Source organism: Pristiophorus japonicus, chromosome 21 (genome assembly GCF_044704955.1).
Source record: "Pristiophorus japonicus isolate sPriJap1 chromosome 21, sPriJap1.hap1, whole genome shotgun sequence".
Taxonomy (NCBI): domain Eukaryota; kingdom Metazoa; phylum Chordata; class Chondrichthyes; family Pristiophoridae; genus Pristiophorus; species Pristiophorus japonicus.
This window is the reverse complement of record NC_091997.1, coordinates 6,148,369-6,159,968: the sequence shown is the minus strand read 5'-3', so window position 1 is coordinate 6,159,968 and position 11,600 is coordinate 6,148,369. Positions and strand designations below refer to the sequence as shown.

Below are 11,600 nucleotides of genomic sequence, written 5' to 3'. Positions count from 1 at the left end.
TTTCCACCCACAAATTGAATCATAAGATGTTACAGCACAGGAACAGACCATTCGGTCCAACAAGTCTGTGCCAATATTCTGCTTCACATGGGCTGCCTTGTCTAATCCCACTCTTGTGCTCACTGCCCATACCTTTTAATATTCACTTTTTCACCTAATTTTCTTTTAAAAACAATCCTGAGATGTTCATGTTTAAAGATGCCCTACAAAATTGGATTTCTAAGCAAAGCAGCAGCAGGTCAGACCAGCCAAAATGGGGGAACTGGAGGAAATGGGGGAAAGAGTCACAGTGAATGAAGGAAGAAGAGTGATAACTTGCCAGCGTGGACTGGTTGGGCCGAATGGTCTGTTTCTGTGTTGTATATCCTATGTAATGTAATCCTATGGGGCGGGCGTTGGCAGGGATGCAATTGAAGGGACACGCATCTACACACCGTAAAGTTTTAGAGGCAAGCATAAGCTTACTATTTGCTTGCTACGAATATCTTCATATGCCTCAAGCACCAACCCAATGGAATTACTCCAATGCCGCTAAAGTGGCAGAATCAGCACCAGGAGATACAGCGGGAGAATGTGCAGCACTGGGAGGGATCGCAAATAGGGAGCGGGGGAGTGTGGGGTACAGCTGATTTTTAGTGTAATGTTCTCTTGCTGCTGCCTCTCTTACTGCTTCTCCCTTCTCCTGCTCCTCATCAGCTGGCTTCCTCGCTCCATCCTGATCATAGTTGCAGATTCTGCCGTTGCCTCTCCCCCTCCTTCGGTTTTCCCACTGACAATTACTCTCCTGTTCTTGGGGTTCTGTCACTACCACTCCCACTGTCGTTTCCTCTCCCAGTGCTGTTACCTCTCCCACTGACGGATCCTCTCCCACTGACAGATCCTCTCCCAGCGCTGCTACCTATCCCACTCATGAATTGTCCCCCACTCCTGTTAGATTTCCTGGTCTCTCTTCTGCCACTGTAATAACCTGGGGAACCAAACCATACTGTCCCCAGTTGTGCTATGGGTGGCTGATAAACCTCTGAGGCTGGCTAGTTACTGGTTGGTTGCCTAGTAGTGGGGGCTGGTTAGCTTCCAGTGGCTACCCATTGGTTGTGGTAGGCAGCTGGTTGCTAGTTTATGGGTTGGCTGGCCTTCCTGTTCTACATGGCTTAGCTACTCACTGGATAAACTCACTGAGCTAACTGGGAGCCTATTTTATATGTTTTAATTCTATGTTGGATTTTAGTATCTATGGGGTCAAGTTTCGGGCCGCGCCTACAACGACGCAGCCCCGACCTCGACGCCCATTTTTCGCGCCTAAAAGTGCGACAGAAAAATACCTCCAGATTCTCTGGCTCCTTGCTGGTTCCTGGGAGCTCGGCGCGCACACAGCAGCAGGGGGCGGAGCCACAGAGTCTCGCCAATTCTTCAAGTGGAGGGGGGCGGGGCTAAGTTAAATGAGGCAACGTCGTGCCAACAGCCCTGCGCGTTCGCGTTGGAGCGCGCGCGCACGCGCAGCAGCCCAGAAACATTGGCACTCGGCCATTTTTAAAGGGACTTAAAGAAAAGTGTTGATTTGTCGCGTGGACCCCTGGAAAGGCTTGGGATTGAATTTTGGTGATTTTTTTTGTGTCTGAAGGAGTGCTTTTAGTAGCTGTGTCTTTGGCTGTCGTCAGCCACTGCTGCCGCCCCTATCCCGTGGCCGAATGGCCTCCGCTTCCCTCGCAGCTCGAAGACTGCTTACTTGCTGTGTCTTCGGCTGCCGTCAAGCCACTGACGCCGCCCCTGTCTCCTACATGGAAGGAAGGCCTGCCTGAAGCACCGTAGCTCCAAGGCTGTTGCTGCTTCACACAGGCAGGAATATTCAATATTTTGTCTTTGCTTTGTCTATAATTTTTTATTCAGGATGGCTCTTTATTTGTATAAGAAAGACTATTGAATGCTTGTAGAATTTAATTACTTCCCTTCCCCCACCCTCCCATTCCCTACGCCTGATTTGTAAAGTGTCGGCAAGGTTTTTCTGAACGTACAAAAATCTACACTTACTCCATTCTAGGTTAGTTTGGAGTAAGTTTTCACTGCCTAAACTTTCAAAACAGGCGTAAGTGGCCAGACACGCCCCCTTTTGAAAAAAAAAATCTGTTCCAAAATGAAACATTTGACTAGAACTGGAGCAAACTAAATGCCGAGAATTGCAATTTCTAAGATACTCCATTCTAAACCAGTTGCTCAAAAAAAATAGGAGCAACTCAGGCCGAAACTTGACCCCTATGTTACCACACTATTGGGGAGTGGGGCAAAATGTGGCTCTGTTTCACAGTGCTAACTGCCGAAACAATTAGGTTTGATGGCAAAGGTGTTTCACATTCAATTAATTACTGTTTTTGAAAGTTGCCCGACAAATAGTAAATGAAATCATAGAATCATAGAAATTTATAGCATGGAAGGAGGACATTTCAGCCCATCGTGTTAATGAACAAACAACTTAAAGAAAATACCGGAGAACTCCCTACTCATCTATCAAATAGGGGGGAAAATTGTGGTCCTTCAATTGCTTCCTTCGGACAAACGCCTCCGACCCGAAAAATGTTTATGAAAATACCTCGTGGTCCCGGAGGAATGTAGGATTCCGGTCAGAGGCCTTCATTCACTGTGCAGCGAACGGAACATGTTTTCCAGATACATATTCGTAACCTGGGATCACGTGGGCCTGGACCACCAATGAACGTGTACTATTCTCATTAATAATAATGGTGAGTTCCATTTGTACGAGCTCCCATTACTATCAATGAGAATACCCCCCAAAAATACAGAAACACAACAAAATAAATCAAGAAAACACCTCACATATTTACAATTAATTGAAATTGTAATTAAATGTTTCAGAGAAAAAAAAATTTAAACTTTTTTTTTTTAAATGTGTTGTAATAGGGTTAAAATAAACTTATCTTAATGGACAGGGATCTTAAGATAAAAATGAGTGATTAAATTTACTTTTTCTATGTTTTAAAATTCTTACATGGGTAAAAGTAGGGCTGCACGCCTGCTTTTACCAGGCGTAAGAGTTTGAAGGACATTCGCTGGGTAAGAGTTGGGCAAATAGCCCCAGGGATGTCCTTCCTGCGAGGATGCGTTGAATCTGTCAAAAGAAATGTTGACAGATCGCAAAAGTCGGTTCTCGGCGTTTGCTCATCGCGCTCCAAGAACCGGCATTTGCGAGGCCCCTTCGGGTGGGTGTGCACATCGCACTCACTCGGCGAGGCAGCAATTTTCAGCCCATAGTCTCATAGGATCGTTTGCATCCACCTGGCTACAGCTCCAACAACGGCACACTCCCTCGAAGTGTCAGCCTAGATTAGTTGCCGAAGTCTTGGAGTTGGAGTTGTCCATGAGGGTCCTGACGTTCCAGGTCCCGAGCTTCATATTGCAGGGTGGAAGATGCCTGTGTGTGAGTTCTTTTAACGTGGCACACCAGCTACCACACGGGCTTTAGCAGAGCAAGATCTTGGTCCAGTGGCAAGGGGGTCCAAGACGATTGGAGACCAGGCACTGCTGTATGAGTCTAATTGCCTACGGCGCCCTTCGGTGAGATGGTCCGAGGCCTGGCTGGGGGCAGGAGTAGGGCTTGAACCCACAACATTCTGACTCGGAGCTGAAAGTGCTACTAGCTGAGCCAAGCTGACAATTATGTAGTGGGAGGAATGAATGAAGCACATTATTACGTTTTAGCCGTAGGATTCGTTCACTAGTTTGCAAGAAGAAAGCTATTTGTAATAAGATTTTACTTTAGTGTGAAAATTGATGGAAATTTCCAGCTGTTTCTGTTTTTATTTAGATTTCCAACCCTCATGGTTTTTCCATAAATCAAATGGAAAACAAATGCAGTCCCCTTAAAATATTTTCAACAACAATGACCCTGGGGTAGGTTAAATTTCTGCCAAAGCACCAATCAGTTTATTTTGTTTGTTATGTACTGAATTCTAGCATTATGAAAAGCCACATCAGTACTGCTACGGTTGCTAAGCTACAAGTTTATATAATATGAGTAGGAGGAAGTTCTTTCATCAAGGCTCTCTTACGTAATGTGCACTGCGAAAGTGAGAACTCTTTCCAAATGTCTTTGTAACCTAATAGACAGCCCCCTTCTCAAACTCGAATTCAATTGGTAAACAATTTGCCTCGTTCTCCTTGCATCTTTTGCGTCATTATTGAAATAACAATGGCAGCAGCTGATTACAAGGAGATTCTGCAGTACTTTCGCTGAGAGGGTTGTTCTGAAACAGGTGTTAATGGTTCAAGAACTGTGTCAAGCAGACAACACCCCTGATGGTCCTCCATTATTTTACAGCACTCAAAAAAAGATTGAAGTGAGATCAAATATTCTTATCACGTTATCACTTGCAGTCCATGTGAATGATGGCTTGTTCTGCAAGATTCTGTGTTCAATAACATTGTTAGAAATAGACCAGCTCCTCACACATTCACTATATCCCCTGGGTGTTTCGAGTCTGTAGAGCATAGAAACAGTACATTGATTCACCATAAAATCTTCTTTGGTTTTTACAAGAGCACAAAGACATCAACTTCAGTAGAAAACAAATATAATGACAAACTGATCTGTTTAGACAAGCAACTGAGAAGATTCACACTTGCAAAATTATGAACTGGTGTGATAAAAGCAAATTACCAATCGAAATTAATAACTTGAAACATCCTTCTTGAAATAATTATTTTGAAAGGTTTAAAATCATGAACATAAACTTTCAATTTTACTGTTATCCTTTCTGGTCTCAATGGATTGATCCATTGTTCAACCCCTGAAATAGCAAATGTTATGCCAATTGGCGACCAGTTTTGGTGATGTAAAATTGCATTTATTAGAAAGTAGTTTAAAAACTATCAAACTCATTTAATGCAGGATCCTTACAGCTAGTAGGGAGAAGACCCTTTCAACCCATCAGTCTGGGCTGGATTCAAAATCAGGCTCCCATGGTGAACGGACACTAGTGCAACCCAAATACCCAGTGCTCAATCCAGAGTTTCTGAAGAAATCCTCGATTCTAGGTAGAAGTTTTTAAAGTAATCAAACGTTTGCCATTTATTAGTGGGTTTATTGATCTAGCTTGTGTGGAAAAAATGGAGTCAAAGCATACTTAGCAGAAAATATGTTTTTGCAGTGTGGAAAAACAAAGTGTAAGAAAACTGGAGATAATTATCTTACCGCCAAATACTCATGATTACATAGTTTGCAGGGTAGAAGTTAATGTTGGATTTCGGGAGAAAATTAAAGGTATCCTATGGGGAGATAATCTAAAGACTGTCCTTGGTACGTCTTTACAAAGAACCATATGGGAATTGTCAGAAGAATGACAAATCAAATTAAAGCTTTGTTTTCTTGGTAAGTTTCAAATCTCCTTCCTTAGATCTTCCATCCCAGATCTCACTAGACAGAGAGGTTCCTGGGTTTTGACAGTGGTATTTTATAACTAGCCATTGACAGGTACATGATATGATGCCTCATGACTTTGGTTTACTGTAAGGAAGTATTGTGAAGAAGAACCTAATTTACAAGGAAGTGTCGGGTCACCACTCAATAACGGCAAGACTGAGACTGGAATTTCACCACAGGGGGAGATCACTTGTCCTAGGAGTCATGTTGGTGCTCCAAATATCTGCCCCCTCCTATTGCCTAATCTCATTGATTTTGACTGAGTGATAAATTAAATTTTAATTTTAATTGAACTTGAATGGTAAATATAGATATGGATTTTTAAAAAGTTATATCCAGTTCTCTTTTTCTTTAATATTTATTAAGTAGAAATGTTTGTAATATACATACGTAGAATTACACAGAATTTACCCACAGAAACTGGCCATTCAGCCCAACTGGTCCGTGCCGGTGTTTATGCTCCACACGAGTCTCCTCCCACCCTACTTCATGTAACCGTATCAGCATGCGGTTCTGTCTCATAAAGGAAGCACATTTTCACTCCTGTTTTAGGTACCCAGAAACCCCAAGTCAACCTCTGCTCATGACTACTTTCCCCAATTCGCATCCACCAAAATGATTTGGATTTAACATGAATTGATGTTTAAGGCGTGGAAAGATTCTCTGTACTGTTTTCCATTGCAGGCAAAGGGGACCTGATTGGTGCAGATCTGTCAACCAAGGGCCGGGTGATTAAAACAAATGCTGATGTCAAAGCATTAACTTATTGTGACCTGCAATACATCAGTCTGAGAGGCCTATATGAGGTACTGGAGCTCTATCCTGAATATTCAAGCAAATTCCTGTCTGAGATCCACCGTGACCTGACAGTCAACCTTGAAGAAGGGCGTGAAACATTGGTAAGAGCTGACCTCTGAAAATATTTGACTTTTAGAAATCACATTTTAGGTTGTTTGAAAGCTTGGGCTCCGATAGGATGGTCTGGCATTTTCTCTGCACTTGCAACCAGAGACCCACGTAACTTGGGCGCAAACCAATGGCTTAAAAGATCTCTGAATCTTGGGCGTGAGTGCGTTGCGCACGTAACTACAATATTCCCAAGTTTCCTCGATCTTTTACAACTGTCCATGAAGCTCTCCATCCAAACTAATCTCCGCCCACTAAGCTGGACACGCCCCCAACGGTCAATTTCGAGTATCTTCCAGTTGTGCTTGGCGGAAACAGTCCAGGTTTCTGGTGTTTTATTGCAGGTTTTTTAGCGTGTTTTTTTAATACTCGCTGAGAACTTGTTCTTGGAATGCATTGTATGACGTAAATATAGGTTTATGTTAACATCAGAAACTCTTCCCTGATTGTAGGCTCCTAAACATGCTGTGCCTGATGTGCATGAATGATGGGGGGAAAAAGTTGAAACTTTTCTTCCTACTTAAAGAATAAACTATATGGGGCTAGACTTTCCCTAAAGGCCCTCAACGCCCGATTGCCCGCTGAGAGCACCGCTAGTGTTCGGCGAGAAAAGCTGGCGAGAATTTCCATTTTAAAGTTTAAAGTAAGTAAAACTAATCGCCCGGCGAGAAAATGGGCGATGCACACTCATTGTCGGCGGTTTTCTCGGCAGGTAAGTGGAAAGTTAGCCACATGGGCGGTTGTTGGCGGAATGAACGGTAAGTCGTAAAATTTAGTCCAAGGCTGCGGTTGGGCCTAGGGAGGGGGGGAAAAGTTAAAATTAAAACTTTCATTAAAAAAATATAAGAACGCACAAAGCAATCCCAAAACAGTTTTAAGCCTAATCGCTGTGTTAAAATTTTAAAAAAATAATTAAAGAACCTTTAACTTACTTTTCTTTGCAGGGTACCCCCTTACCAACCTGTATAAGCAGCTTTTACAGGGCGGGTCTCTCGGCGATCTGAACATTGGCGGTTGAGGCCAAACTTACGCCCTGGTGGTTGGTCTTGGCGTTGCACGTGGGCGGTTTGGTCCCGGTGGGTGACTTCAGAAGTGGGCAATACCAAGGCAAAAACTAACGTGGAAACTCTCGCCGGGCGGAAAACCAACTGTACCACTGAGAAAATGGCCGACAATGAAGCGGGAAGTCTAGCCCACGGTGTGGGTTTGGCATTTCCTTGGGCCCCGATTGCTTACGCTGATTTCCGCCCATTTTAAATTGCGGCATATTCTGATGAAATTGGCAGGATACTTGGGCATAACTTGACATCGGGAAAATGGTTGGATTTTCAGGTCTAACTTCTGATGCGTAATACCCATCCTGCCCGATGTATTTGTCTATGTGCAGTACATTTCTACAAGTGAATATGATTATCAATAGCAAATGGTTTTTTCTTGCAACAAAACCGTTAGAATACAACCTAGATTAATGAGCAGAAGACAAAACAAAGACTCAAGAGTACTGAGTCATTGAAGTTATTCATCAGAATGTATCACCGAATCTGTCACTCTGTGTGAACTAATCCACTCATTTGAGTATCTTACTAAAAACCTGGTTTCCATGCATTGCACTGTACATCAAGATTCATCTTTCAAATCATTCTATAGTAAAACTGCCTGAATCCAAATGTGTTATGATAATTCTGAAAAAAATATATTGATGGATCTTGGGAATTCATCCAACTATTCTAGCTCAAACATGCAATTTGGAGAATCGTATGGTATTGGGTAAAATAGGTAATTTTGGAACACTACTGCAAACTAAACACGAGCACAAACTAATAAAAGATAAATTTAGGACTAATATCAAGAAGTTATTTTTTCACACAAAAAGTGATCGACACACCGAATGGACTTTTGCATAGGGTAGTGGAGGTAGACCATTGGGGAATGTGAGGGGGGAACGATAGTGTATCTCTGGATGGATGAGCTAAGCATGGCAGAATGGCTGTCCTCAATTGCATCCGTCTTGTGTTCTTATGTGACTGCGCATATGGAGATCGGGCGGGAAAGTAGAGTTGAGGATGATGATCAGCCATGATCTTATTGAATAGCGGAGCAGGCTCAAGGGGTCATATTGGCTTACTCCTGCTCCTAATTTTTATGTTCTTAAGTTCTTATGCATGACAAGCTCAGTAAATTGTCCATTAAGCCCTAAGAGACACTATCTTATTTGTGGTTTGCGTGTCAGGGATTTTTGTCCATTAATTAGTGAATCATCCAGTCAATTTAATTCCATAAGAGCAACTAATCAAAGACAAGATTGGGAAGGAAATCTGATGATCAGTGAACAAGACAATGTTTTCACCCCTATGTAGGTGGGATCATCATAGCATTATGTTGAACTCATTAAATCTGGTGTTCAATCTGCAAGCAATACTCACCACATCATCTCACTAAAACTCCCCTTTACATGTGCTTATTGTTTATTGGAAATGTTATTAAAGACTGGTCATCCCAATCTGGCATGTTGGATTATCCTGAAAATACGAGGATATTGAGTATATATTTGGATTTGGGGAATAATTCCAGATCCAGAATTCAGTGTGAAGGATCACTAAACAACATGCAATCTTTTTCAATATGCCAGACTCTACACGATTTTAGGTCTCATTTCTATGCAAGTTTTTACCAAATATTTAAATGATGGCCATTTTCTTTCTCAATGGGTGGGAGGGTCAGGAGAACAAGTCTCAATTGTATAATAAATACAAATTTCAGCTGTTCCTGATTGGTGTTAAAGAAAAAGAGCATGATCAAAACAAAGAGAAGTAAGTAACATTGTCTGAGCCCAAGTAAATGATGACCAGACGTAATAAGTCGATAAAACACTCGGGCACTCGACCTCTGCAGTATTGTATGTTTTGTGGCTATTGATTCTATTATGAAATTTGGCAATTAGTTTGATGCTTTTTTAACTCCTCCCCAACTTGTGTATATAAAGAAAAGATATTAATGAACGGATCAACTGATTTAAAACTGAGATGAGGAGGAATTTCTTCTCCCAGAGGGATGTAAATCTGTGGAATTCTCTGCCTCAGAGAGCTGTGGAAGCCGGGACATTGAATAAATTTAAGACAGAGATAGACAGTTTCTTAACTGATAAGGGATTAAGGGGTTATGGGGAGCGGGAAGGGCAGTGGACCTGAGTCCATGATCGGATCAGCCATGATCGTATTAAATGGTGGAGCAGGCTCGAGGGGCTATATGGCCTACTCCTGCTCCTATTTCTTATGTTCTTATGTTCTTATGATTGTGGGAAAACTATGGTCAACTTATTACTAATTCTTTTTTTAAGTTTTGTGTCTGTATGATTGAAGGATCTGTGCTGGCTACTTGGTCCAGACTGATCAATCATATTGCAAAACCACAAACAGAAAGCAGCCATGTTACCAGCACGGGGACTGGTAACTATTGTGTTCCTAACACAGATGAGGCTGCACACAAGGAGGTTAAAGTAAGAGTGACCTCAGTCTTTAATAAGACACGCCAGAGTGAGGAACACGCCTTAGGGGCCTGCTTATATACAGTGCTCCCAAGCGCTGCTGTAATCCCTTGGGACTTCAGGGGATGAGCTCCCTGTTGGCGGAACATGGGAGTGCATGCTTTACAGATACACAACATCACTCCTCCCCAAAGTCAAAGTGAAAACTATTTACAAGGTGAGGTGGTCGGGAGCCTTTCTTTCACTGGTGGACAGCCTCGGTACAAATGTCTGTTCTGGTGTGTTGGCTTTGCCCTCGCTGGGCTGGCGTGTTGTTGGCCCTGCAAGGCTGCTAGGTGAGCCTGGCCTTGATGGGCTGTTGGGCGTGATGGGTTCAATATCCTGGTCCGGGGTGGTGTCGTTGATCCTTTGGGTGTGTGTTGTGGGCTCGAAAAAGGTGGTGTCTGCTGTGGGTTGTTCAGGGCAGTCTGAACCGCAGCCTCGTTTGGTCCAGGTGCTTTCTGCAAATTTGTCCATTGTCTAGTTTGACTACAAACACCCTCCTCCCTTCTTTAGCTATCACCATGCCCGCGATCCACTTGGGACCATGTCCATAGTTTAGCACATACATAGTGCTCATTCAGATCAATTTCCCGTGACACAGTGGCGTGACCATCGTTTACATTTTGTTGCTGCCGCCAGCTCTCTACCTGATCATGCAGGTTGGGGTGAACCAGCGAGAGTCTGGTTTTAAGTGTCCTTTTCATGAGTGGCTCAGCCGGGGGCACCTCTATGAGCGAGTGGGGTCTCGTGCGGTAGCTGAGCAGTACTTGCGATAGGCGGGTTTGGAGTGAGCCTTCTGTGACTCATTTAAGGCTCTGTTTGATGGCTGAATGGAAGCCTCCACAACAACAACAAGGTGTGAATTGCCTTGCATTCATCCTTTGTTGGGAACTCTGAGTCATCTAAGTCACCTGAGGCCTGCTGGCAGTTGCAGACTCGTGGTTTCTGCCCTGTACATTTCTGCTCGCAAACACAGTTCCAGTTAATTTATGAACATTGCTAGCACTTGTGTGCTGAGAGATTTGTTTGGTGTTATCACTGGTGGACATAAACGCCTGTGCTATCGCAATGGCCTTACTGAGGGTCAGTGTCTCTGCAGTCAAAAGTTTTCGTAGGATGGTCTCGTGGTCAATGCCCAACACAAAAAAGTCTCTCAGCATTTTCTTCAGGTAGCCATCAAACTCACATTGTCCTGCAAGTCGCCTTAGCTCGGCGACGTAGCTCGCCACTTCCTGACCTTCAGATCGCTGGCACGTGTAGAACCGATACCTCGCCATCAGCACGCTCTCCCTCGGGTTAAGATGCTCCCGAACCAGTGTACATAGCTCCTCATACGACTTATCTGTGAGTTTCACCGGAGCGAGAAGATTCTTCATGAGTCTGTAGGTCGGTGCCCTGCAGACTGTGAGGAGGACCGCTCTCCTTTTTGCAGCGCTTCCTTCTCCGTCCAGCTCGTTGGTTACAAAGTACTGATCTAGCCATTCGACATAGGCTTCCCAGTCCTCACCCTCTGAGAACTTCTCCAGGATGCTCACAGTTTGCTGCATCTTTGCGTTGGATTCATATTCTCGTCGCCAGTTATTGTGTTCCTAACACAGATGAGGCTGCACACAGGGAGGTTAAAGTAACAGTGACCTCAGTCTTTAATAAGACACTCCAGAGTGAGGAACAGGCCCTAGGGGCCGGCTTATATACAGTGCTCCCAAGGGATGCTGGGATCCCTTGGGACTTCAGGGG

General features: G+C 43.6%; 1 protein-coding gene across 1 annotated transcript in view; it reads left to right on the top strand.

The window, feature by feature from the left end:
- LOC139233595 (voltage-gated delayed rectifier potassium channel KCNH4-like) overlaps nt 1-11,600 on the top strand; it is a 225,905-nt gene that overhangs the window by 168,257 nt on the left and 46,048 nt on the right. The window contains exon 11 of the mRNA XM_070863997.1: nt 6,116-6,330. Coding sequence (XP_070720098.1) covers nt 6,116-6,330 — 215 coding nt within the window. The remainder of the gene's footprint in view (nt 1-6,115; nt 6,331-11,600) is intronic.